Source organism: Psittacula echo (assembly GCF_963264785.1).
Source record: "Psittacula echo genome assembly, chromosome: 1".
NCBI lineage: Eukaryota > Metazoa > Chordata > Aves > Psittaciformes > Psittacidae > Psittacula > Psittacula echo.
In genome coordinates this window covers 120,463,985-120,491,323 of record NC_137735.1, presented here as the reverse complement: position 1 = coordinate 120,491,323, position 27,339 = coordinate 120,463,985, and the positions used below count along the sequence as shown (strand labels likewise).

Sequence of the window (27,339 nt, the reverse complement as noted above, 5' to 3'; positions counted from 1 at the left end):
TTACAAATCAGACTCCGGCATATCAGGCATATCAGCCATCAGGTATCCAATACCATAACGTCCATTTGGAGCAGTGTCCAGAGTTGGTGATCCTGTCTGTTTTCGATATATGGTTTTGCCAAAATTTGGAGATGGCACTTCGCTTGGACTCTTCCCATGAATTAGACTTGTATTATCCCCCTCCAGATTAACAGGTTCCTTTATTATCCGGCCTCTTTTGTAGGATACAGATGCCAAACTACCAGAGCTGTCATCAATAAGGTTGCAACGGCGCACCATGAAGACTACTGGGACTGGCAGTATGGCCAACACCATCAGAGATATACAGACAATCATTCCCCATGTTGGATAGCTGTGGAACTCTTCCATGGCCTGATGAACCGAAGAGAAAAACAAAGAATAAGTCTTCCTGAAAAAGAGCAAACCTGCAGTCCTCATCAAGGCGTGCCATTTTCATCTTCTTGTCACCTTGAACCCACAATGTGGGCATCATTACAGATCTCAAATGGAGATGTAGGATTGCCGCCTTTTTGTCAGTGAGTAGGACCTAAACACTGTCACACAGTTTGAGATGCTCAGAGTACTCCAGCAGAACCCAAATCAAGATTTTCACAATAGGCTTTCTGGTGCATTTGTCTGCAGCTGCTCTCTGATTCTTTAAAGGATGTTCAGAATGGATAAGTGTGCAGTGGAATTTGTTACTGTGCCTGGAAAATAAGTTCGTCTAGGCCAACAGCTAGTCTAGACAGGGACTGTCCCAGATGACTCTGTGGAATTGTTTCACTTCTTATAAATTTAATGCAAACTATAACAAACACATTTACTGGGGCAGTGACTGCACCCCACACCATGACTCACTGGCCAACAAATTCAGTTTGCTTGATTTTATATACATGGAAAGGAATATTGTGTTTGGTATTCTAAGGTATTTCTTTTTCTAATTTTTGAGGGCAAGAATAAAGCATAAACAAGAACATTTTTATAAGAATCCTGAGAAAGTAGCAGTGGTTGTCTCATTAGAGGTAGATGTCTACCTATTGTAAAGACGACCTCTTGTGTTTATGCTTTACCTGTCTTTGCTGCAATCTTCCCACAGCTAATTCACACAGTTGTCCATTCAAAAAGGTCCCCAAGATTCATTTCTCTGTTATTTTTCTCTCCCTGTGTTTTGCATGACAAGCCTGTAGAAAGAGCTGAGGGCTGTTGAGCCTACATGCTAGTAGAACTCTTAAGAGTTACCTTGACTGAATTTCTTTTTGGAGCCAACACGCAGCACTGACTGTACTATTCATACAGACAAGTTTTGTGCAAATCAAACACTCCTATCAGAAACAGATTTCAATGCAGCTGTTACCTACAATGTGATATGCATTCCTAAAGGAGAAAATTTACGACATGGCTAAATCACAGTATTTAATTTCACATTAAAAAAGAAATATGCCATCTGAAATTATTTATATAGTGTTATTGCCCAACTATACTCTCTAGGAAAATAAGATTTAAGGAAAGTGAGTAACTTCTCCCAACCTTAAGAATTTCTTCAACATGCATCAACAAACTAAAAAGTCACAAAAAGCATGAAGGTTCACGTAAAGTAGTTATATTTTAAAGCAGAACTACTCTAAAATTTAAAAAATGGCTGGGTTTACATTAATGTTACTTGAGATAAAAACAACCATGCCATTATTTATACTGATTATGAATTTCTAATTGCAATTCTTTTGTCTTTTTATGTATTTCTGAAATACTTCAGATATGATCATTATGATAGCAACTGTTATATACATACCATATCTTCAATCCAAGCATTGTAGCCAGGAGGACTTAATCCCATTTGGACAACACTAGCTACCAACAAACACAACAATACTAAAGGTGAAACATACTTCCACATGTAGTAATAATACTGGCTTGGAGAAAACCCAAGCATATCCTTCAGATCCTCCATAAACCTGTGAAGGGAATAAAAGCTTATTGTTAGTGCGTGCACTGAAATACTGAAATTTTAAGTACTATAATTGATACATAGCAACTAATTTGAGGGAACTGGCCCTGAAAAACTGCATGCATAGAAAAGGCTGCAGTTTAGATTACTTAAATGGGCTGAAAAAAAATGAGTTTATATTTCTAGTTCAGAACAAATGAACAGCTGGATTTGCTACACAGTGCAGTGATTTAGTAAAGTGCTTGCTGGACTGTGCTGGAAAGATATTTAAACTCACCTTCTTTTTAGAAGATTTTTTTTTACATCTTCTTACATTGTCTACTGGGTTATTTACTAAGGCATGTGTCATTACTTTTGGGGACATATAAAACCAGCACATCTTACAGATTCTGCAAAATTAATTTTGAACCCACATGTTGGTGCAGTGTAAAAAAATAATTTTACGCATAAGCTATGGTTTGCATCATGTAAGTGCTGAAATAAAACTTTGTGAAGTTTTAAATCTGTCTCCCTGTGCATCAAAATTGCAAGTTATGATACAAACAAAACTCCTATTTTTGTACTCTTGACGGAGGAGTACATGGTTCCAGAGCCAGTAGAAAAAGAGAGAACATTTTTAGAATTAATTCCTTTGGAGTGTACATAAGCACTAATTCTGTTTTAACTCCCTTGTGATCCCACTCCCTTCTGAAATGTGCCTCTCAAAAAAGCTCTCATAGAAACAAATATGTTTTCAAAGCAGTTACACATGTGAAGCTACTGTCATATAAACTCAAAAATGTTTTTGAACTGCATAGTGTGGGGTGTTCTATCCCTTGCTTACACTGCAATGAAGCACATCATTAAGAAGAAGCTGAATTTACAAATGTATTGTGCTCCACTATAGATAGCCTCTCCTTTCTGGGATCTCCAGTACTTCATCCAGTTGAGCATAAATCTATTATCTTCACTTTAAAGTTTCTCACCACCTCCATCCTACTTATCCTCATTTAAGAGTTACCAAGCTCCTTTAGCACTCATTCCAGCATAGAAGATTTTCCTTCTTGGCTACAGGAAGGACATTGCCTATCCTTTGGCTGTAATCCCTTTGGATGCAATGTGTTATTTTTTTACTGTCTGATCAAAGACAGGAAACATATGTACGGATCTTCATCTACAAGGAGGACCCCTCAGTGCTATCACAGCTGATGACAACCTGAAGCTGTTGATTCTGGCAGTTTTTGCAAACAAGAATGCTGGGTTCCTGAAGACGGATATTCTAGAGAAATATCCATCAGAAAAAGTATTAGGAATACTCCAGAGGGAGGTTCAGGAGGCCATTACGAATAAGAAATTTGGCTGTTAACTTTTCACTTTATCCTGTCAGAACCCTTTCTGAAAACATGAATCAACTGAACTCTGATTCAGAAGCAAAATATTACTGTATTTTAGCTATTCCTTAACATCAACTTCCTCACAGGTAAACTTTTTGGCACATCTACCTTCACAGTGGAACTCTACTTGACTGGACATTACCAACCTGATCATCTGCTTTATCTTTCATTTGCATGTGCAAAAACATCTACATGGTGTTTTCATGTTTATGTGATCAATCATAGCATCATACATGTGGCCCAAGTGGGAATTCTCCTTTAACAAGTAAGCAGACACAGGCACTACTTGCACAGACCAGAAACAATGTCTGGAAACCATTAAGTTAAATTTTCTTAATATAGTTTATTTCATTATGGTGAGTGACTGGATGATTACTCAGATTGAGCAAGCAAAATGTAAAATGAAAGCCCACCCATTCTGTGCACCATTTGTACATGCAAAGGAATCACAGATGTTTAAATTACTTCAGCACCTGGTATAGCATACTGTTTTATCTGTGGACTGCATGAGTTATTTTGTCATAGAAACTCTTCTGCTCCTTAAGTGTGGCACATATCAACTTTGCTTAGTGAACACATTCTGGTTATTACAGTCTTAAAATGTAAAAAAATTAGGACTTCATAGTCATTTCTCTTCAGCCATCACTGATAGAAACTCACTTAACTTCACCGTCAACTGGGCTACTTCCAAGTAAGTTTTGACCCTGTCTTTTCCGATCATTTTCTCTATTTCCTCTCACAACTAATGCAAAGAACAGTTAATTGCTATGACCCTTGCTGTCTTATTTCTACAAAAATTCCTCATACTTGAATATCCAGCTACCTTTCTAACTCTCTTCTTTTGCCACTTTTTCTGTACTCTCCTCTCTCTCTATCTGTTGCAATTGCTCTTCGGGTTTCACTACAGTGAAATGCAGTATATCTTGCTCCAAACCTGTTTTCAGTCACATCCAGATTAACCCACTTTCTGCTTACTTGTATCTATGCATACATAGCAAATACTTCACGCTTTAAATAGTAATTGCTATTGTAATGAATACTATTGATATGTACAGAGAGATATATTGCCTTCACTTACTTGTTTATTCCATAAATTCTGGTGACTGCAATATTCTCCAAAATGACCACAATAAGCAGCGGCAGAGTAGCTGAGTAGTCATCAAACATCGTCACAAAGTAATTTCCAGAGCGCTGCACGAAGATCAGGCCAATAAAAAATGCTACCAAGCAGCAGATGACTGGAATAAAGGACAGAAATGTGAGCTGTAATTAAAATGAAGTTCCACAAGAGGAAACAGGATAAACAGCAAAGATATACTTTAACTCATTATTTCATTATATTTCATATAATCAAAGTTTGATTTTTTTTTTGGGGGGGTGGGGTCTCAATTTTAAGAATACTAGGAATCCTACCTATTCCCTATATAACGGAAAAGCTGTTAAACTAGAATTACTGGAATTGCCATATTGCAGCAATACTGATTACACAGCAGAGATTAATCAAGTGACTATTTCTCATTAAACATTCAACTTAATGTGAATGCAATGCTAAAATAATCAGAATTGGCAAGCTAAATATCATACATCATGTTACTTGGTCAATAGATGACTTTTTGGAATTCAGAACTGAAAATAACTTAGAAGTGAAAAAGTGAAAAAAAAAAAAAAAAGCTAAAAATTTAAAAAGTTTAGGACTATAATTCTAAAAAGTATAAAGGCTGAACAGACTTCCCCTAATTACTTACAGAATAAAATTCCATTAGGATCAGTCTAAGTGCATTTTTACACTAAGCAACAAAATTTCTGCCCCTTTTTTTGTTTAGGGACAACCAATTGAATATATGAAAAGATTTCAGCTGTCATCCAGGTGAACACATTAACACCTAGCTGCTCTGGTGCTGGGATAATGGGGTTGGCAGTTTGGAATTAGAGGACAGGGAAGCCAAGCAGCTGGGATCACTTTCTAGGGAAAGAGGTGTTGACAAGGCAATTGGAAAAGGGACACAAGTCCTCAGCCTCTGGGAGTCTCCTGTCCAGCGTGAAGAAAAGGTATTCCTTGAAGAAAGATGTTATCTGTCACTCAGGCAAGTGACACACAGTCATTCACAGATCCAGATGAAGTCCAATGCACACAACCCACGTGGACATGAGGAAGTGAGATGGAAAATCTACCTCAGCCCTAGAGTCACAGCTACATGAATTGCAAGGAAAAACAATCACAAATGGATGTTCTTCCAGGAAAATTGCTGCTCCAGTCTCCAGTGAGCAGTGCTGCACAGTGGAAGGACTCCTGACCATATGGAAAGGAATTCTAATTCACTTTCACAAGAAATGAGTGCAGAATTCTATAACCAGGACGAGAAGGGCCCTGCCTCCAGCCAGGATGAGGCTAGGGACAGTTGGGTTTACTGGCATGTATGGAGCAGATGGCCTGGCACATGAGTCCCACAGGAGTATAAGGCTCTAGTAGACACTGGTGCACAGTGTACCCTGATGCCATCAAGCTATCAAGAGGTAGAATCCATTTGTATTTCTGGAGTGACAGGAGGATCCCAACAGCTGACTGTACTGGAGGCTGAAATCAGCTTGACGGGGAATGAGTGGGAAAAGTGCTCCACCTTGACTTGTTCAGGGGCTCCGTGCATCCTTGGCACAGACAGTCTCAGGAAAGGGTCAGCGGGACTAGTGGGCTTTCAAGTATAGCTGCCTTGGAGACTGAGGAAATTAATCTGATTTGGAAATACTTGAACGCAAAAAAACTTTTAGCTTATGAGTTTGTTTCCCTGAGCTCAAGAGGAACTGAACTGGAACCACAGTGCAAAAACCTGCAGATGTGCTCACACTTCTGTAAAAATTGAATATTTGTGGGTTGTAAGCACAAACTCTAGTGCAGGCATAATCCTTATTAAATCCCACCAATACTGCATGAAGTATAACCCAGCCACTTTAGTTTTGTAAGTTAATTATATAAACACTATATAGAGTTGTAATCCTTTGAGTACAACTGAGTTCAGCAAAAATCATGCATGCATACCACTCAAAAAAATTACAAGAGAAAAGCAGTTCTTTAATATACCTTTCTCTTAAAAGGTTTCTTTCTCAAACGCAGTTACAAGGAATTTTTGTAAAATACTCCTTTACGCCAGAGTAATGGTTATATATCATAGTACTTGCATATAAAATTAGAAAGAACAGCTAGTTTCTAAATGTCACACTGGTTATTCAGTAAGAATTAAAGAGGTGATAAAACAAACAAAGAAAACCAAATAAACAACTGCTCAATAGGTTAGAACTTCCTAAGACAAATCAACTGATTTTTCAGAAGAATTTTCCTCTAGCAAAGCTAAAAAAAAAAAAAAAAAATGTTTTCTGTTAAATCTTATTTATTAATATAAGGTAAGGAAAGCAGCCACGAAAGAGCAATGCTCTGCTGCATCCAGGGTTAGCTCTTAGAAAATATATTATTATTTCCTTCATAGAGTTAGATAATGTTAAAGCAGCTTATTATATTTTTAATTTTCTATCCTTCCTGTCACATAATTTGTGCATAACATACCAAGTCCTTTGCAGATGTCATGCAGATTTTCCGAAACTTAACTTTCACATTTTATGCTGCCCTTCTACCTCAAAAAGAGAAATTGCTACAAGATCAGAGCTATATGAACAGGCTATACCTCAAATAACTTTAGGCATTTAAATAAAAACCTCAAACAACTAGACATTTTGTTTAAGACTAGAAGTACAGTCTGGAATACAATGATTTACTGCTTTGTAAAATGTCAGCACTGAAAACTCTCATGTCAAAAAACAAGAAATGATCATATGATCAAAAAAACCCCTTACTTTAACTCTTTAGTGAGAAAAAAAAGTTTGTGCAACTCACCAGTAAGAATTTCTTTCCTGACTTTGAAGGTATCAACAATAGGTGTGATGATGCCTTCAATGGTTCCAAACATACTTCCAAGTCCCAAATTTACTAACATGAGGAAGAACATGACTGACCAGAATGGAGAAGCAGGGAAGTGGGTCATTGCTTCTGTAAAGGCAATAAAAGCTAAACCAGTTCCTTGAACCGCCTGTCAGTGAGAAAAATCCCCATTATTACTCATGGACAGTATTTCCTTTTTTTTTTTTTTTTTTTGTTGTAGTTTGATAGTCTGACTTCCTGTTCATACAATGTCATTGATTAAAACTTAAAGGTAGCCATCTAATATGCAATTTTTCCACACTTTCAAACTTAATTAGTACTGGATTTACTGAAACATTGGATCTGGCTGAGAATCTGTAAGTTGAATGATACTAGCAACACATTTCTTTCAGAGGATCATGGAATACCAGGTTGGAAGGGACCTCAAGAATAATCTGGTGCAACCTTTCCTGGCAAAAGCATAGTCTAAACAAGATGTTCCAGCACCCTGTCCTGCTCAATCATAGAAATGTCCAGTGCTAGGGAATGCACCACTTCCCAGAGAAGATTATTGCAAAGTCTGATTGTTCTCATTGTGAAAAAATTTCCCTCTTGTGTCCAGCTGGAACTTCTATCTCTCTTTCATTAATAATTTTGCATAAGAGCTATTACTACACAGGACTGCTATAAAATACACAGTTTTCTCCACTAAGTATATAAAGGACTTCATTTCTATAATTATTTCTTTCAAATTTAAATGGCAGGAATAGTACAGAAACTTTTAATGTCTAAGTCACTGATTTTACATTTTAGCTTCAGATGCTGGCACAACCATATAGAGGTCTATGCTTGTAACTGGAAGTCCCTCTGAAAAAGCTAGAAAAAGCTAGAAAATCTACAGATCTGGCTCACACTAAAGATTTTAAACCAGGATGATATTCCTTAAACAATTATCTAATAAGTAAATAAGAACTTTTTTACTTTCTAATGAAACAATATTTATGTTTAACGATTGTATCTTAACATTGGAAGACATCGAAGTATGACACTGAATAGGTACACCTCTGTTTAGTCTTTGGAAAAATTCTCATGCTCTACTCTTCTAAAGAACAGAACTTTAAAAACTTATCACCTCCTGAGGAGACCAATGTAAGGATCAAAATACATTATAAATCAGTGAAGACTGTATTATGACATCTGACCCAAAAGTCCTTAGGCGAGCTATAATGTAACCCTGCACAGAACCATGTTTTCATATGGATCTCTATTGGTGCACTTCTCACAGGTACACTGTACTGATAATCTGAAATAAACTGTGAAGTATACTTACACAGACTTACAAATATTCATCTGCTCATCATCTCTGTATTTAAGACTCGCTTATTACTCTCACCTTGTTAAGTTCATCTTCAATTTGACAAGATTTCAGACCAAGAGAATCAAACTCTTCTTCTTTAACTTTCTGAATAATGTCATAAACTAAATTGTAATCTTCTGCTGTAATGCTTGAGAAATTGATATGATGTGGGATCATATCCTGGCTCAGATTGCCCATTTTTAAAAGTTTTAAAATCTTGTCTGAATTTCTGTAAAACATAACAAAACAGAGAAATCAAACTCAATGACCTGTGTTAATTCATACATGAAATATAAATAAAAAAAAAAATATTCATACTGGATAACACATTTTTCATTTATGATACTGGCTTTGAAGCCCAGAACTGCAAACACCACCAAAGTTGCCAGCACAGAAGTGAAAAAATTGATGAAGGACACCAGTACAGCATCAAAATGGCAGTTGTTGTCTCTCTTGTTGTAGCTTGAAAAGGCAATGACTCCACCAAATCCAAGCCCTAAGGCAAAGAACACCTGAGTAGCAGCTTCTCTCCAGACCTTGGGCTCCAGCATTATTTCAAGCTGTTTGAAATTAGATATAATATATGTCAGCTATAAAATGCATTTCTATTATAACAGAAATAGATTAACAGAAATAGATAACAGAAAACCAAAAAATAACAAACAGGAAGACAACCTACATCATAAAACACTAATACTCAACTACAAATGTATTTTCATTATGATAGAATGAAAGCTGAATGTGACACCTAAAGTTGAGTGAACTTATGGGCTAGAAATTCTCTTAATTTTATATGATACAATCCTTAAAGAGAAGCATGCTATACTCTGTTCCAAATAATGAGACACTGCTGGAGATATACGATAATTCAAAACGCAGCTAGTTATACTGAGAAATAAGACAGAACTTATACTTTATTTTTTCAGTATTTAGTGTCCTTTTTTGTGGCAGTGTATGTATTGACAGTTGTTAGAATTACAGTGCATTTTGAGATGATCAACCCTCTTATAAATGCATTAAGTATGCTGAAAGTTGCTTTGTTGTTACTTTTCAAAAAAAAAAAAAAAAAAAAAAGGTGAACATGAGATATACATGCTTATATGGGATTTTACACATGCAAATATGTAAAGCAAAATGCAATAGATGAAATAAACGTTAGCCACCACAATCTCTATAGCTCACGAGTCAAATCTTCCTTAAACCAGATGCCTTGAACTTACCCTAAGTTAAATGGGTCAGGTATTTGAGGGACACGTAAGCCTTTTATCAAAAAAACTGAACTGCATTGCTCATTCAGATGACTGTACTTCAAGAAATATCTTTGTTACAAAGTTGTAAGTCATCTTATAACAAAGTTATAAGTCTGTCTATCTCAGATTCTTTTAGATACTGAATCATAAAAATAATTATACGTGAAATTTATACATTCGATTTTCTGAAGTTGATTCAGGGCCTCCCTTTAACAGTGAAAGGCCTTACGTTTGCACACGTAATCTAAAAAAAACCCCAAACAATCAAACCCTAGGCTTATTGAAAACAGTAAAACCAGAAACCATAAGCATAGATGCCAGCACTGTTAGACTGTCTGTCTTACCTTACTTGAAGTAAAAAAAAAATAAATCTGTTATTGTAACATTTCAAAAAATTTTCCAGTTTCCCATAAAGGTATATCATTTATTATAAACAGGCAGAAAGTACCTGCTTTATTCATTTATATATAGCTAAAATACAGTATATTTGGGGAGGGGGATGGTGTTTATGACAATAAACTTGTTCCAGAATCACAATTTTTGTTTTAATTACAATGCACAAGTAGCTATTGCACGTAGTTCTAGCTGCCTGTATCACAGAGTCATGCTGGAGCTGTTCCACTAGAGGGAGTTCAAGGGATATTCTTAATTTTTGCCAAATTGTAACTGGATTAAGTATCAAAACACTTCTCGCTTCCTGTAATGTGTAATTCAGCACCATCGAAGTCAGTATGCTCTCAGACACAAATTGTCTGGCATTTCAAAATAAATTTGCAACTGATTTGCTATATAAGATGTTTTCAGTGAAATTTTGGGGGCTCTGTATTTAAGCTTCATTCAGTCCTACTGCAGTTTCATTGAAGCAGTTGACTTCAGTGGGCTTTACATGTACCTTGCTTTAGGTTTTTCATTAAGGTTATTATTTAGAATTTATCCTTTATTCATCAGCCACACCCAATAGAGAAATTCTCCCCCTCTTCATTAGCCCTGTGCTCTCACACCTGCACCAATGTGTGCTAGTCTTCTGCTGTGCAGACACAACTCTTCTGCGGGAGTATGTTGTGGTTGTTGGTGGTCTAAATGTGGTTGTAAAACTGAACTAATCAAGGCTAAGAAGATGTTTTCCCCTCCCCTCTCATGTCTTTCTCACTGTATAATTTTCAACTTAGATCAGTTTAGCAATCCTTTTTACAGCCTTCCTCCCCAGAGAAAAAGTTAGCACTATGGAGTGAATGGAAACAACAGGTAGGGGAGTCTAAATTCCCTTACGTAATTTCATATGAATCTACACGCCAAATTAGCGCCCAAATACAGAAACAATCAGACATTATAATGAAAATACTTTTGAAGGTTTATATTCACATATACTGTATGTGACATACAGGCCTCCTAACCTCAAATTTAAACCACAACTTAAATTTTGAGATACAGAACTGGAAACCAGTAGAAGGAATTAAAACTTGGAACAACTGTGTAACTAAGCTAAAAAATAACTTGTAAAGTAAGCATGAGCTGCAATTTCTTTTAGGTCTGACTTATGAAAGATGAAACAGTGAAGAGGTGATGGTATTCAAGGGGTGTTTCAGTGCTTCCTTCAGTATTTAGTGACACTTCTCTAGTTAAAGAAAGGATTAAAAATGTGGTCAAGAAACCAAATTATAACTTCTAGAGGTTTGTACTCCATCTCTCCATCTCTGCTACAGACTTTGTCAGTAAGCATTACATTTCTCTGTTCCTCTGATTTCCCAGATTTGCCCAAGCAGCCTGAAAGTTCCTGAAGACCCACGACTCTCTAAAGCCGTGACAGCGAGTGAAGTGGAGCATGACTATGTATCACAATGCAAGAAATAACAGTGTGATAGCTAACAAAGGTCATTTTTATAAGATGACAGCTCTCCACAGACTCAGAACACCTGGGGATCAATACATCTGACAACAACCTGTCATCTGGCATTAGCCACTATGCGCATTGATTTTAATAAGCCTCTGTTATTTGGCTTTTGTTTTTAAAATGTCACTCCTGTCCTGATTAACTGCATTATGAAATGGACTTGTTGGGAAGTTCATTTCATAATATGGTATGAAGCCCAGCATTATGCATTGCTGAGTATGACTCTGACTACTCAAATGTGCTGTTCCTGTAGTCTAGACATGGTTACAAGCACTTGAGATGGGTGTGGGCCAGCATAATTTAGATCTTCAGGCTAAACAAGGATTTCTAAAAGCCTTTCTAACCTCTGTAGTTATAAAATTCAAAGCTCTGTAAGATACGTTCCCTGTTAAAATGTTGACTGTAAAAAATAAATAGAAAAATTAAAAAAAAAAAAAAAAAAAAGAAAATGTTTAGGCCTGCTGCTATCCCGGCATGACATGACAACCATAAAGAACACAATAACGAAAGCCGAGTGGTGAGTACTTAAGACTATGTTAGTATTAAAGATAATTCCCCTGTACTTTGGGCTACTATGCAAACAGCATCAATTTATTTCTAAAAAAGAACAAACCTGTCCTCTTTCAAAAGGAGTCAGTTAATTATGTAAAGCCATGACAGCGTTCAAGGTAAGGCATTTCACTGTGACATCCCAGAATTAGGCATTTCAATCCTATCGAATGGCAAGATTCAAGATTCACTTCTCTTTTCAGTATTTGGACCTCTCTGAACATCCTAAATCCTGTAAACAGCACTTTCAGTCATTAGCTTTGTAAAAGCATCTAACTCTGGGAACCTTTTACCTAAAGGAGGTAACTCTACACAGGTCCCTGGGACACTTAAGAGTCTTTGGACCTCAGGGCTTGTTATCTCATTTAACCAAACAGAAATACGGCTAAATGTTCTATGAAGACAATAAGCTTAAATGGTCAAATTGCCACTGCATATATTGCAAACAGAAATTAAGCACGCACCTTAGGTGTGAACATGTGACGAATTCCATCCACTGACCCATTAAGGAGCAGTCCTCTGATCAGAAAGCATAAAAGTACCACATAAGGAAAAAGGGAACTAAAATACATGATCTGAAAGACATTAAGAAGAAATTTAACATGACATCCATGGACTTTATTTTAAATAGCTTCATTCACTATTCAATATCTCTTGGATAGATGACTGAATTGATAATCATACGGTGTTACAGAACATGTAGGGGAACTTTCTATTCCCCTTATCTCTGCAAAAGAAAGCAAAATCACAACTGTAAAATAAATTCTCTACTAAAACAATACGGTTGTCATTGTGTTGACCAACCGAAAACAGCTGGGCTTCCAGGGAAGTTCAGTGCGAATTCAATGAGATGATGACAAGAAGGACAGAAGTGGATTGTTTCAGAAATGTTTCACTTTACAAATGCGCTTTGATTCAAGTACATGGTATAGTAAAGCTATAGAGCACAAATGGAAATTCCTTTTGTCTTCAGGAGACAAGAGTCAATGAAAGTACATAACCAATGGATTAGAATCACTAAGCAACACTCAATATCAAAACAGCAGAAAATAAAAGTAATCAAATAAAATCTTTCATTCTCCATCACTGAAAAGCAAATCTACTCTGTATTTTACAGTAAAATAATTCTCTCGCTAAACTTGCTAGTTCTTTAATTAAAATACGCTAAAGAGGTCGCAGAATTTTCCACCTCAGTGCCAAACTTTTTACTAGCAAAAAGTTTTGCTATTGAAGTAGATTATTTTTCATTTAGAATCCCACAGAGATCAACAGAGCTAGCAAAACACTCACTAGCCAATCCAGCTGGCTGCATAGCAAGGAAGGACAGGGTGGTGTACTCGGATGGAAAGGAATGGCAGTCATTAGTCAAAAGAAACAATCCAGAATTCTGAAAAGCAGCTGTGTTAATGACAGAAGCATGCATACCAATAACAGTAACAAAAATGGCAAGGCCTTTTGAGGATCTGGGTGCCCTGCAAACATAATGTGAGTATACATGGGAACCTAATTCGTAGACATTTAGAAGCACACAGACATGCTGCACACTATGTTATGAATAACAGTCATGCTGATGGGAACAGAAATTATTCTTGAGATCTCGACTCCCACTAAATTACTATAATTCCCACTAAAATTACTACAGTTTTAATGCTCAACTACTAACATTCCTCTACCTGAGATTATACAAATACTAGGGTGAGTCACAGCTTCTAACCTGCTCCTACAGATTTCAGGAGAGAGTAAACAGAGGGTGTGGTAAACAAAAATGTCATGAAATGTTTCAAAGTAAAACACTGTAATTTAGGTAAACAGTATACTCACTTTGCCTGAGGACTGAATTCCTTTGATCATGGCTAGGCATACCATGACCCAGGCAGCCAGCAAGCAGATAGTCATCTTCCAGTTTAAACCCCCGCTTTCTGACAGAGAGCTGGAAATATTCAGTGCTTCTCTGTACCAGTAGTAAGTGGTTGCAGAACTTTTTTCACACTCTGGCTCCACAACTGTCAAGAGATGTTAGCAAGTAAAGAACGGGACTCAGGACAAAAGTATTTTCCAATATTTCATGACAGTGTTATACCAATTCTAAATATTTGTAATTGTGTCACCATCATTTCCAAAAAACTAAACTCAAAGTGTCTTAAAATGTTGTCTAAAAGAGAAAGTGATTGCTAATGGTGAAAGGTTCAGGGTAGATCTTTCTAAAACACCCTTTTGGGATAAGTTATTTCTTCGCATGTAGTCAAGACCAGTCCTAGGCAGAATTTATTTTTCACTTAATTACTAAATAGTAGGCAGGTCTAGATGAAGACATACATTATCTTTATGACATTACCCGCGTATGATACTGTGACTTATATACTATGCAAAGCTCCTCTCTAAAATTGAACACCATTTTGAAAATATACGGAAAACAAATTCTTGCTTGTGTCTGCTTTGATATGACACTCAAATCAACAAGCAATTAACTACTATTAGAAACAATAAAATCAGTCAAATCAAAATCAAATCAAAATCAATCGATCAAAAATCAATCAATCAATCCAAATCATCATCATTATTGTTTGATACTCAAGGATCACCTACTACAAGCTCAGGAGTGTTGCATCCCAACTAGAAGGAAGGGCAGCAGGAGGGCCAGGAGACCTCCATGGATGGATAAGGAGCTGCTCAGGAAAATTTGAAGGAAAAAAGAGGCTTATAAAAGGTGGAAGCAGGGACAGGTGGCCTGGGAAGAATACAGGGATGTTGTCTGGGAAGCTAGGAACCAGGTTAGGAAAGCTAAGGCCCAGTTAGAATTAAACTTGACTAGGGATCTGAAAGATAACACAAAGGGATTCTATAGGTACATAGCGAATAAAAGACAGACAAGAGACAATGCAAGCCCCCTCCGGAAGCTATCAGAAGAACTGGCTACCCTGGATTTAGAGAAGGCTGAGGTTCTTAATGACTTCTTTGCCTTGGTCTTCACTGGCAAAGGCTCTGACCGCACCACCCAAGTCTTGGAAGGCGAACACAGGAACTGTGAGAATGAAGGCCATAGGCCCACTGTAGGAGAGGACCTGGTTCGAGACCATCTTAAGAACTTGAACGTACACAAGTCCATGGGACCTGATGAAATCCATTTGTGGGTCCTGAAAGAGCTGGCAAATGAAGTTGCTAAGCCACTGGCCATCATATTTGAAAAATCATGGCAGTCAGGTGAAGTTCCCAATGACTGGAAAAAGGGAAATATAACCCCCATTTTCAAGAAGGGGAAAATGGATGACCCGGGGAATTACAGACCGGTCAGTCTCACCTCTGTGCCTGGCAAAATCGTGGAGCAGCTTCTCCTGGAAGACATGCTAAGGCACATGAAAAGCAAGGAGGTGGTTGGTGACAGCCAGCATGGCTTCACTAAGGGGAAATCCTGCCTGACCAATTTGGTGGCCTTCTATGATGGCGCTACAGAACTGATGGGCAGAGGTACAGTAGTTGATGTCATCTACCTGGACTTGTGCAAAGTTTCCAACACTGTCCCACATGACATCCTTGTCTCTAAATTGGAGAGACATGAATTTGATGGGTGGACCACTCGGTGGATAAAGAACTGGCTGGATGGCTGCACACAGAGTTGTGGTTAATGGCTCAATGTCCGCCTGGAGACCAGTAACGAGTGGTGTCCCTCAGGGATCTGTGTTGGGACCGGGCTTGTTCAACATCTTTGTAAGTGACATGGACAGTGGGATTGAGTGCTCCCTCAGCAAGTTTGCCAATGACACCAAGCTGTGTGGCTCGGTTGATATGCTGGAGGGAAAGAATGCCATCCAGAGGGACCTCAACACACTTGTAAGTTGGGCTGATGCCAACCTGATGAAGTTTAACCATGCCAAGTGCAAGGTCCTACAGCTGGGTCGGAGCAATCCCAGGCACAGCTACAGGTTGGGCAGAGAAGAGATTCTGAGCAGCCCTGCAGAGAAGGACTTGGGGGTATTGGTCGATGAGAAAATGAACATGAGCCGGCTTCAGTGTGCGCTCACAGCCCAGAAAGTCAGCCGTATCCTCAGCTGCATCAAAAGCAGCGTGACCAGCAGGTCAAAGGAGGTGATCCTGCCCCTCTACTCTGCTCTTGTGAGACCTCACTTGGAGTATTGTGTGCAGTTCTGGTGTCCTCAACAGAAAAAGGACATGGAACTGTTGGAACAAGTCCAGAGGAGGGCCACGAGGATGATCAGGGGACTGGAGCACCTCTCATATGAAGACAGGCTGAGAAAGTTGGGGCTGTTCAGCCTGGAGAAAAGGCTGCGTGGAGACCTCATAGCAGCCTTCTACTATCGGAAGGGAGGCTATAGGGATGCTGGGGATGGACTCTTCATTAGGGACTGTAGTGACAGGACAAGGGGTAATGGGTTCAAACTTAAACAGGGGAAGTTCAGATTGGATGTAAGGAAGAAGTTCTTTACTGTAAGGGTGGTGAGGCACTGGAATGGGTTACCCAGGGAAGTTGTGAATGTTCCATCCCTGGCGGTGTTCAAGGCCAGGTTGGACAGAGCCTTGGGTGGCATGGTTTAGTGTGAGGTGTCTCTGCCCATGGCAGGGGAGTTGAAACTAGATGATCTTAAGGTCCTTTCCAACCCTAACTATTCTGTGATTCTATGGTCATCACCAAAGTGATGAGAAAAAAAATGGCTTCTACACAGCAATGTTAAATGAAAGTTGCAACGTGCATTCCAGAAGTGGTTTTTTTTTATTATCCTGAGTCAAGGTAATTGATGAAAAGAAGGGAAAGATACACTCATTAGAAGAAACCTAAGACAGATTTCAGATCCTCACTGAAATAAACTGTCAAAAATTATAGGAAGTTATCATATGTAATACTTTTCTTTGTGTAAGCATAGTTAAGATGACCTCTGCTGAAGTTAGGCTGACACAGTGTACCTTATTATTTAGGCAGGATGAGAGTACATAAACTATCACTGTGGCTCAATTAATACACAATAGCTTGTGGAACTCAGTCTATCTGTGTGCCAATATTCACGAATACCAATTATTTCAAGCAACAGAAGGAAGGAACACAGGCAAAGACACTATAAAAACATCATACAACTTTTTAAATGTCCCTGATTATGTTCTTCATAAAAATAAAAAAAAAATTACAATTTGAAATAAAAAGAAATTAAAATAAGCATTTTGTATTTCAATAGCAAGGATAATGCAAAGTGTGCTGAGTGTGTAACTTGTTACGAGATGACCAAAACCAAGGGATAAAGAACTTCTAACACTATTGCATAATATGTCCATTTAAGACCATCACATTATAGTGACAAACCAATGACCAATTATCTCAATTCCACTGGTTTACAAAGCAAACAATACTTTTATCACATACATTTCATTGATATTCACAGTTTTCAATTTTCTGCTTTGTTAGTAATGGAACACCAGGAAGTACCCTACCAATTGAAGTGTAGAAATACCCTTCCACCTTTGTTTTTCAGCAAGTAAGCATAAAAAGCAGTCTGAACATCAGGAAAAGAGTAATCAGAACTTTTTTTTTTTTTCCTGCAACACACTAAGCAGCACTCTCCTTATTTCATGACTCTTTAAAATGCTGTTGACAGTGATGATCCTTTCAAAATACAGTATATTTATCTTAAATTAGGGGGTTTTGTTGCAGTTTTTCTAAGTATAATAATGTGACATCACATTAAGGTACAAAACCAGCTTTGCATGCAACACTCTTTCCCCACAAGTATCTCTTTGAATTGGTGGGGGGTTGGGGCGGGGGGTGGTGTTTCTCCATTTGGTTTGAATTTTTAAGAACATTAATACAGACTTACAGGTATGAGATGTATTTTTAACTAAAGGACACTGGTCCCATGGTAATGGATGCTGAAAAGACTGGGAAAAGTAAAACAGACTCCATCCAATAATGACATTGTAGTACAGGGCCACAAAGAAACACACCTATAAAAAAAGACAGATAAAAAAGTTAATAAATGCAACTACATTTGCAAATTAAAAAAATAAGAAAAAAATCCCAACTGAACTTCTGCATATTTCAGCACGTCAGCCACTGAACCTAATTTTAATTAAGTCAGAAAAAGAACTGAATGTCTTGCCCAATTAAGGTACTTGCCAAAATTTTCACTTTTCTCTGTATTTATCACGTAACTCCTACACTTTTACAGGCTTTTTTTCTCTAGAAGACTACTTTGTTCCCTAGTTTCTAACTTCAAAAGAATCACAAAATGCAAGTTAAGTGGTTTTACACACACATCTATATCAACACTTTTTAATGTTTTAAGATCTCCCAAAACATTGTAAACTGACCTTGATGCTCAACTACAGATCAGTGGGCTTTCCCTGCAGCAAAACAGAAAGTCTAGAAAACAAATCACACAATTAATGTTAGTAACTTACTACACAGCTTGCAAATCCAATTCCTCCAAGTTTGGGGCTGATGTAATTCCATACACCAATACTCCCTCGGCGGATCCTCTGCCCCACAGCAAGCTCCAAGAAAAAGAGTGGAATCCCTATTATCAGTAGCAAGATTAAGTATGGCACAAGATAGGCACCTATGAAAGGAATAAAGAGTCAGAGTGAGTGGAAGAAGAGTCAGAACTTGACACAACAAATGCGAAACCTAACAGCTTCAAGTCTGAACTAGTGTCCGCAAAGCTCTTCTGATCACATGCAAAGAGTAATTTTACCTGATGTAATTGGCCATACATCTTCTAAGATAGGAAAAACCCAGAGACAGCAAATTTCCAAAGCACTGTAACATTGTGAGGCAAACCCTACTGAAAGTGAATTATTATCTAAGCTAGTTGTTCACTTGTGTGAAATTCTAGACAATTAATCAAACTTTTAAGATACATAATGAGGCAATCAGGAGCTAAATCGACATCTCTTAAAACACTCAACACCTTGACTTCTAACACAGCAGCAAGACTTAATTTATAGAAGAAATACAGAACATACTGTGCACATAATATTCTAAATTTCATCCAATCTTAAAACAGTTTCAAAAGATCACTTGTTGATTTCTCCAGGTGCACTTCAGACGCTCAGAAACAGGATTTCACAATATACAGATAGTGATTGTACCCAGCTAAGCAAAACATTACATCAGCCCATTTCTACCAGGCTCCAGAAAGAGACTAGGGACACGAGGTGGAAATTAAATGTGATATTGTAGGTCCAGATCTCGCATTAGTCAAAAATGCTCAAAAAAACCCCAAAATACAGCTGTTATTTCACTTTTGTACATATGTGTAACACCTTTTTTCAACATTTTATTCCTAGGAAGTGGTCATACAATACTAACTTAAGCACATATCTTCATTTATTTCTGTGAAACTAATAGGAAGCAAATATATCCATACACTAAGCACACTGAAAAGTTCAGAGCCTGACTTACCCCTTGGTGTTGCAGAGTATTTAACACTAGAGCTAACAAAACATTCAGCCATCACCAATCAGCAACGTGGCCCCTAATTTTCAAATGCCTGGCTCTTATGCTGCAACACAGAGAACTGTGCTGGCCAACAAACTCTAAAGACTTAGGACTTTTGACTGCAACCGTTGTAAGGATAAAGAAAAGCACTTGAGAGATGTAGATTGCAACATGTCAGAGCAAGCTACAAAGCAAAAATCGAAAGATCTCAGGAGCTTAGACTCAGAGCTATTAAGTTGTATAACCAATCTCTTCATCTCGGCAATGAGAAAGAAGCTGAGCAAATTTCAGAAACCAATTTGGAATTTATCCTCAACTCCAGCTAAGTCCTTCTTCAAGTTTCTTCATCCAGCATCAACTTTCTAGGGCCTTTTTTTTTTGGAGTCAAAATACACTGTCATTTGCATATACTTAGTAGCTTATCTCATGGAATACACTTTATTTTAGAAGAGCTAAATGTCCTAATCTGTGCAGGAGATCACAGATTTTCTGGTACGTTCCACTCCTATGTGGGTCCACTTGCTATTTTGCTCCTCATGAAACACAGAAAAACTGGACATCACCTTCTACTATAAAGATCTTGCAAAGATCCTAAGCAGGGAGTAACTACAGTCTCAAGTCTAAGAATAGTAGGAAAAAAAGGCAGAGTAAATAAAACCTAAAAAAAACCACTGCTGGACAAGACAAAGAATATTGATCTTATTTATCTCACAGTCTACAGGCTATTACTAGAATGGCATATCTCCTTGTGCTTTATTTTCATGACACGATAATATGATATCAATGACATTGAGCAGCATCTGGTCAAAACCTGCACCAGGCTCTGAACAGTATACCAGTTTTGAGGTTACAATACACCCTTCATAGAGCCAAACATCATGGTCTATCTACTCACTGCAGGACACTTAAGTGCTACTTCTACTGAGGTAGCAACTACATTCCCATCCAGTATTTTGGTGTTTTGTGTCTTATGTGCACTAAACAGAAAGAATACAAAGGACTTACTGTCTACTGTGAAAAGTGAGACAAGAGAGACAGAAGGAAACAAAGGTAAAGAAAACTGAGGAATAGAGTGACAATCACACTCCAAAATGAGGGGGACCACCTGTCTAAGAACGTATAAGACAAATAATACCATTAAACACCCTTGATTTATCATCTACATTCTCTCAAAATTTCTGCAAGACAGAAGTACAGTTAACTCACACTGCAAATGAGAAGCTCTGGCATTACAAGCTTTAAAAATTTGGTCATACAATTAACTGAAAGCCAACAGTACATAGTTTCTTCATCATATAACACTACTGTGAATGATACCTGAGGTCTTAATTAGACAGGTGTTGCATAGCTGTGCACAGCTGAAAATAATTGGGCCCTAAATGACTTACCCTGTATCCCACTGGATGACTGTACTAGAGCAGTAACTGAACCCAGCTCTTCAGTGTCCCAGTCCACAACCTAAATCACAAGGCTGCAAAGTTAAAGAGATACTTAAAGACCGGGCTGAAGTGGGTGTTTTATGGTGCAGTATCAATGTAAGTTGCAAGATTTATCAGTTAGATTCAACTAAATGATTTACAGAAATGTGGTGTTAAATCCATGTCACATTACATATGACACCATCCTATATTCAGTGTGTGTAGCCAGCAGAGCACACCTGTATACTGTACGGCTTGTGCAGAGCACCTGAAGCACTGGTCTTCTCATCAACCCAACCTGCTGAGCAACCTTTTGATCCTGTGCCCTTCCCCAAAAGAAGGACATAATGGAAAATAGTGTACCTATAAGTTTCAGTGCAATACACTTTGGACATTGGTGGATTATACAATGGTGTATCATAGCTGCAAAGGGCTTCTATGCCCTATAAATAACATGAAACCACTGCATCTCTAGACAAGTATTTTGTTTCAGCCTTCTCTTGAAGCTAGACATCAAAGAACTGTAAGACATCTTCACTTCATCATAGACCAGAATCACTATGGAAACAGATCAGTATGCCTCTAAGTTACTAGTGCATGAAAACATGTGTCCTTGGAGTTAGAATATTGGATAATTTTTATTTGAATAAGAACAATAAAGTATACATGCAGGCCTCAAACAGCATCTTACAATTAGTTATATCATCTGCTGTATCTACCTGCTATGCAGTCTTCTGAATATTACAATTTTGTGCAGTTCAGGATCCCCAATTTCCCCTTCTATATATTCAAAATTATTCTAAAGACTTTATTATTGTAAAGTCACTTTTTTTGCACATTTTTGCCTTAACCACTGGCTTTGATATTAGAAAACTTATCTCAGCATCATATGGACAAAAAAACAACAAACAAACCCTCATCCTTCTTCACTAGAATGAATAATAAAGATACAAAAGATTGCAGGAACTGGTGAACGTTAATACTGTACACAGCACTGCTTTGATATCTTAATTTTTTTAATTAACCAAGCATCATAATGGAATATCTGGTAAATTGTTTCTCTTATTTTTAATGTTGAATGTTAAAATTTTCGAAGTTATGACAAGTGGGCAACAAAACACTATAGGTTTACAGTCTATGAAGCGCCTATAAGTGAAAATATTTACCATTACAAAATACAAATTGTTTTTATCAGAAAAATCTGATAAAAGGTTTTATCTGTAGGTTTGCAGTCTATCTTACTGATAGGACAGTCTTCCTGTCACTAGTCTTTCACGCTTTAAGTAAGTTCAGGTATGCCTATTTACAAAACTATGCTTAAAGGATGAAAATGTCCTTAGCTAATAAGCTTTAATGAAGAATTACAATAAAAATAGACATTTTCAGCACTGAAGTACAAATGAATTTTGAGTCTGATCATTCAGTTTAAGTCTGAGCTCACAAAATAGTATCAAAGTCATCAGTGAATTCAAGACACTGATTATGAATTGTTATCAAAAGCTAAATAATGAAGCCACTGAATTCATACTCAGTGTTGGGAATACTAGAGAATATCTGCTTTGCTCCCATTTTGCTTGTATTAGACAATCAGACTGCAGCTGATAATGACTACCCAGTATTTAGAGTTTATATATTATTTTCTCAGCAGTTCCCAGCAATAGCTGCTGGACCACAGAACTTAACAATTTGATCTACTGATATTTCGGTATAAAATACATAATACTTAAATGTAAAGACTCATGATGTGACTCTAGATGTCTACCTCCAAAACATAATGGCAAGATAATCTGCTACAGATTTCACTATGCTGCTCCTAACTTTTATCTGTTTATCATTTTTACTAGTTCTTTTGAGTTTTTACATCACAGAGATATTAAAAAGACTGACTGCAAAAAGAATTTAAAAAAAAAAAAAAATCAGGAAAATTAAGCTAACGCTCATCAAAATGCAATACAATTGGGTGTGCAGTACTTTGTACACTCCAAGTAAATCCTCTTATAATATGCAACACTAGAAGCTCTTAGGTAACTATGTTCACTTGTCTTCATAAACACCTAATATCATATCAACTAATCTAGCAGAACAGCTAATTTTGTTTGCTTTTGTTCCTTTTAATATGTGAAAGTACCATTTTATTTCTGCTAATCCTAAAGGGAAATTATAACAAAATTGAATAAACTTTAAATAGCTCTTTGAAAAAACGTGCAAGGTATGCAAGCTATTCACCAGGTGATAGCTATAAGCAGCAGGCAAATACAGGTCTAGTCTGCCACTATTTATTAGCCTTATGGCAAGACTGGGTACACCTGAGTGGTTTATTTTCATAGGAAGCTGGGGCAGCTCTGAACCTACTGCATGCTAACATGGGTTCTGAAATTGTTATATAGGAACTGTGCCTATGTGAACAAACATACATATTATTCTTCATATAGTAAAGGAGTAATAAATAAACTGTACAGTGTAAAAATTATAAATATAAAAAACTTCTAAAGCTAAGTTAGAGAATACCCAGCTCCAGTGCAAATCAACTTTTTGAGTCACCAAGGAATAAACAGCTTTTTTTCAGCTGTAACACACTGAAAACAAGTGGAATAGGTACCTTAAGTGTCAGATGAGAACTGGGCATTGCTTACCGGAGGTAAGGAGGACATGTGGTGAGGACAGAGGTGAAGTAGGCAGAGATCTATAATCAGTTCCTCAAAACTTTACTGAACACCTTCAGACCCTCATTCACAAAGGCTAAAAACTCCTTTGGGCCCTCTGTCTCATTACAAGTCTAGAAAACGAGCACCCTGAAGTACTCAGTCTCCTCCCAGCCAAGCGTGAAAACCAGCAAAGAGCTGCCCACTGTAGGTGTATCTTAGTTGAGCACTAACAAAACCCAAACAAGTATTACTCTAAATATTTACAAGTTTGTACGAACGAAAACAACAGGAGAAAACTGTTAAAGGATCACAAGAAATAAAGGGAAGTTATTTTGGCAGTGCAGACCAGACCCAGAAACACTGATTGGAAAAATACCTATGGATGGCCAAGCATCAGCGCAGTGTAGCGATACACAAGTTACTTTTTAAACATGGCATCACAAATAACTTACTGAAGCAGTACAGACCTCTGAAGTCAGGAATGCTGGCATACCACAGGCCATAGCCATAAACAAACCTAATCTCTCTAGAAAACAGGGCAGTAAACACCCAATGTTTTCCCCACAAAATCCTCTTATAATATACATCTAATTGGGCTAACTTGGCTGTATCTTTTCTGTGTTTATTTTGTTGGGTTTGTTCTTCTGTTTACAAAAGGTTGGGTTTGGTTTTTTTCTTTAAAAAAAAAAAAAAAGACAAAATTAAAGATGACTATGTGTTGTGAAGGAAACTAATGAGTAACTATGGGGTTTACTTCTTTTTTGGTTTAAGTTTTAAGTATGTTTATTGGTTTACCACTTTTTATTATACTCTGCTTGCCTGACGGTATTTGCCAGATATAACTTCCTTAAACATAGGGAAGAAAATGAAAAATGCTTGGACAAAACCGAAGGTGGAGACCTAGCCATGTTTCACTGAAACAGCTCTAATGAAAATCCACAGAAAGGCTGTGTACCTTATATCGGAGACTCCAACAGGTATTTATAGTAATGCTCTCTCAGCAGAAGACTACAGAGCAGTTCTGACACTGATACTTAGAATGGGTTGCATAAAACCACTCTTTTACCTAGAATTAAACATGTAGCAGAAAACTGGAACCTCATATAAAATGTAGATGTAGATTTTCTCACCAGGCATTTGAATTATTTCCTCCTTCCTTTTTCCCTCCTCCTATTCTTTTACTTTTGAGAATTATCTCTCCATCTGCGGACACATATACAGGCACCAATGTACTTTATGTTTCAACATTTTGTGTCACCCTCATCATCTTGCATTATGGTTAACTTGAACACCAAGAAAGCTTTAGCTCTAATGATCACTTGCTTTTCTCTGCTGCTCTGAAGGTTGCAATTCACTAAAATGGGGAAAAATTACTGTTAAAGTCAAATACATCCTCGGCTCAGCAATGTGTAGAAAACATTATTTCTCCACAGACTCCACATCCAAGTTCCTGCAATCACAGCACAAGGGGAAACATTTAACATCAATCTGAAATGAAGGGGTTTTTTTTATTTTTCCAAGTTTGATTAATGAAGTGCAATAATGTCTGAAGGTTGGTGGGGTTTTTTGGTTTTGTTTTTCCCAAAATGGGGAATTATTAACTAAATGCATTTAAATTTTATCTGAATTAAATTAACACTTGCTGGCAGAGTAACTTTAAAAGCTCCTGATGGTATGAATCCAACAGCCTAAGGAGCATATCAATGAATCTTTAATGTTGGTTCGAAGGACAATCCAATGGTCTTGCAAATTTAGGAACTAACTACATCAAACACAGACTTTCAAAATGACACCACGACGCAGAACAAACTGCTTTAGTGCATTATCCTTGAGATTACATCCTGATATCCATACTTAGGATGAAATTATAACATTTTAATAGCTACACCTTTAACTATGAACCAGTTTGGTTTAAAATTATTAGCATATGTATTATTTTTTTCAAATAGCAGTAATACTTGATCAATTCTATACTGTGTCTAGTAGAATAGATGAGATTGCCATCCACTGAAAAGCTATGGGCTTTGAGAAACTACATTTAACAAGTTTTCTCAGTTAATATTACAGTTACAGATAAAGAAAATTTTAAGATTCCAGAGGAATCATTAAATCAACCATTTAATTTTTTCTTCAGAATAAAGTAGAAAAAAATTAAGTTAAATGAGAATTAAAAAAAATAATCTTCAATAACTAAATATAAAAGAATTCTACAATAATTTTATCTGGAGATGGAATATTTCAAAGTATAACCTTCATTTTTACAGCTTGAACTGTCTGAAAGAAAACAAATAAAGAATTATACTCTGATCATATTCTACGCTTATTTCTATATTCCTCAATCACATCAGTTTTGTCATTCAACTTTCAAAATCCACCATGAATAAAATCTTGTTCTGTATTTTCTATTCTGTAGTATAGATTCACTTTTTGTATCATAGAGAGTGACAAGCGTCGTTTGAATTCAGCTACAACAGGATGTGCGTTAATGTAGTATAGTAGTGTACAGTACAGCATAGGATAAAACACTAATCCTGCATTCAGAGGAAGGGAGGTCTCCAGCCTCATACTTCATACTACATTCAAGACCACAGGTGGACAGCTAGCAAACAAACAGCTTGATGTTAATGTTCTAAGTGAAAGGTAACTTGTTGTTTAGGAAAATAGTTAACTATATAACAACACAAAACAAATGTATTCTCTTAAGGTAATGATTTAAATTCTTCATTATCAGTAAATAAAACCTTTTCACTCTTACAGTATTTTGTTGTTCTTGCAGGAAATAAATCATGATCAAGTGGCCTAGGAGCTAAAAGCAATTAAAAGCAATTAAAAAGTAAAGGTGTGAAGCTTAGTACTGCTAAATACTGAAGACTGAATGCTGCTTTAGTCTTTGAAGTGGATGCAGATATAATGCCCTGATTTATTGTCCAAGTACTATGAAGAACACTTTAGCAGAGCAATAGCCAGGTCCTAATTAATGCAACCTCTCTGTAAATATGTGTTTTGCTTAGACACTAGTTTGACCACTAGTTAAAGTCATATCAAGAGCTTTCTTCCCTAAAATGAATAAATTGAATCTTAATCTGCTACTTACTTTAACAGATGTGTCTCACTAAATAAAGAGAATATGGGTTTCTCTTCATAGGTTCTGGTGGAAATTAAAGCAAAAACCTGACATGATGGAGCAGGTTTTGCTGTCGAAACCTCTGCTAACCTTGAAACCTGACAGGTTAGCTTCATCACTTAGATATGCACCAGCTATCACAAGACTTACCTCCACCGTTTTTCTGACACAGATACGGGAATCGCCACACATTCCCTAATCCCACAGAAAATCCAATTTGTGCCAGAATATATTGGAGTTTGCTGTTCCAAGCAGGTCTTTCATCTTCTACATCTGAGCCATCTTCAACATCAACATCTTTTTCTTCCTGATCATCAACCATAAGTTCACTCTTCTTAAAGGGATCATCTGAAGAATCTTCATTAGAGAGAAGGTCCTTGACTGACTCAATGACCTCATCATCTAGTTCTCTTTTCACTACCTTGCTGTTCTTAGGCAT

General features: G+C 37.1%; 1 protein-coding gene across 1 annotated transcript; it reads right to left on the bottom strand.

The window, feature by feature from the left end:
- Positions 1 to 27,339, bottom strand: SLC6A15 (solute carrier family 6 member 15; the record flags this gene model as incomplete). Its single annotated transcript, XM_080625742.1, has 11 exons — positions 1 to 372; positions 1,790 to 1,952; positions 4,397 to 4,556; positions 7,202 to 7,394; positions 8,619 to 8,811; positions 8,901 to 9,142; positions 12,737 to 12,847; positions 14,094 to 14,275; positions 18,092 to 18,218; positions 18,675 to 18,832; positions 27,051 to 27,339. The coding sequence occupies 11 exons, from the start codon at positions 27,337 to 27,339 to the stop codon at positions 1 to 3; spliced, it is 2,190 nt and encodes a 729-aa protein (XP_080481868.1).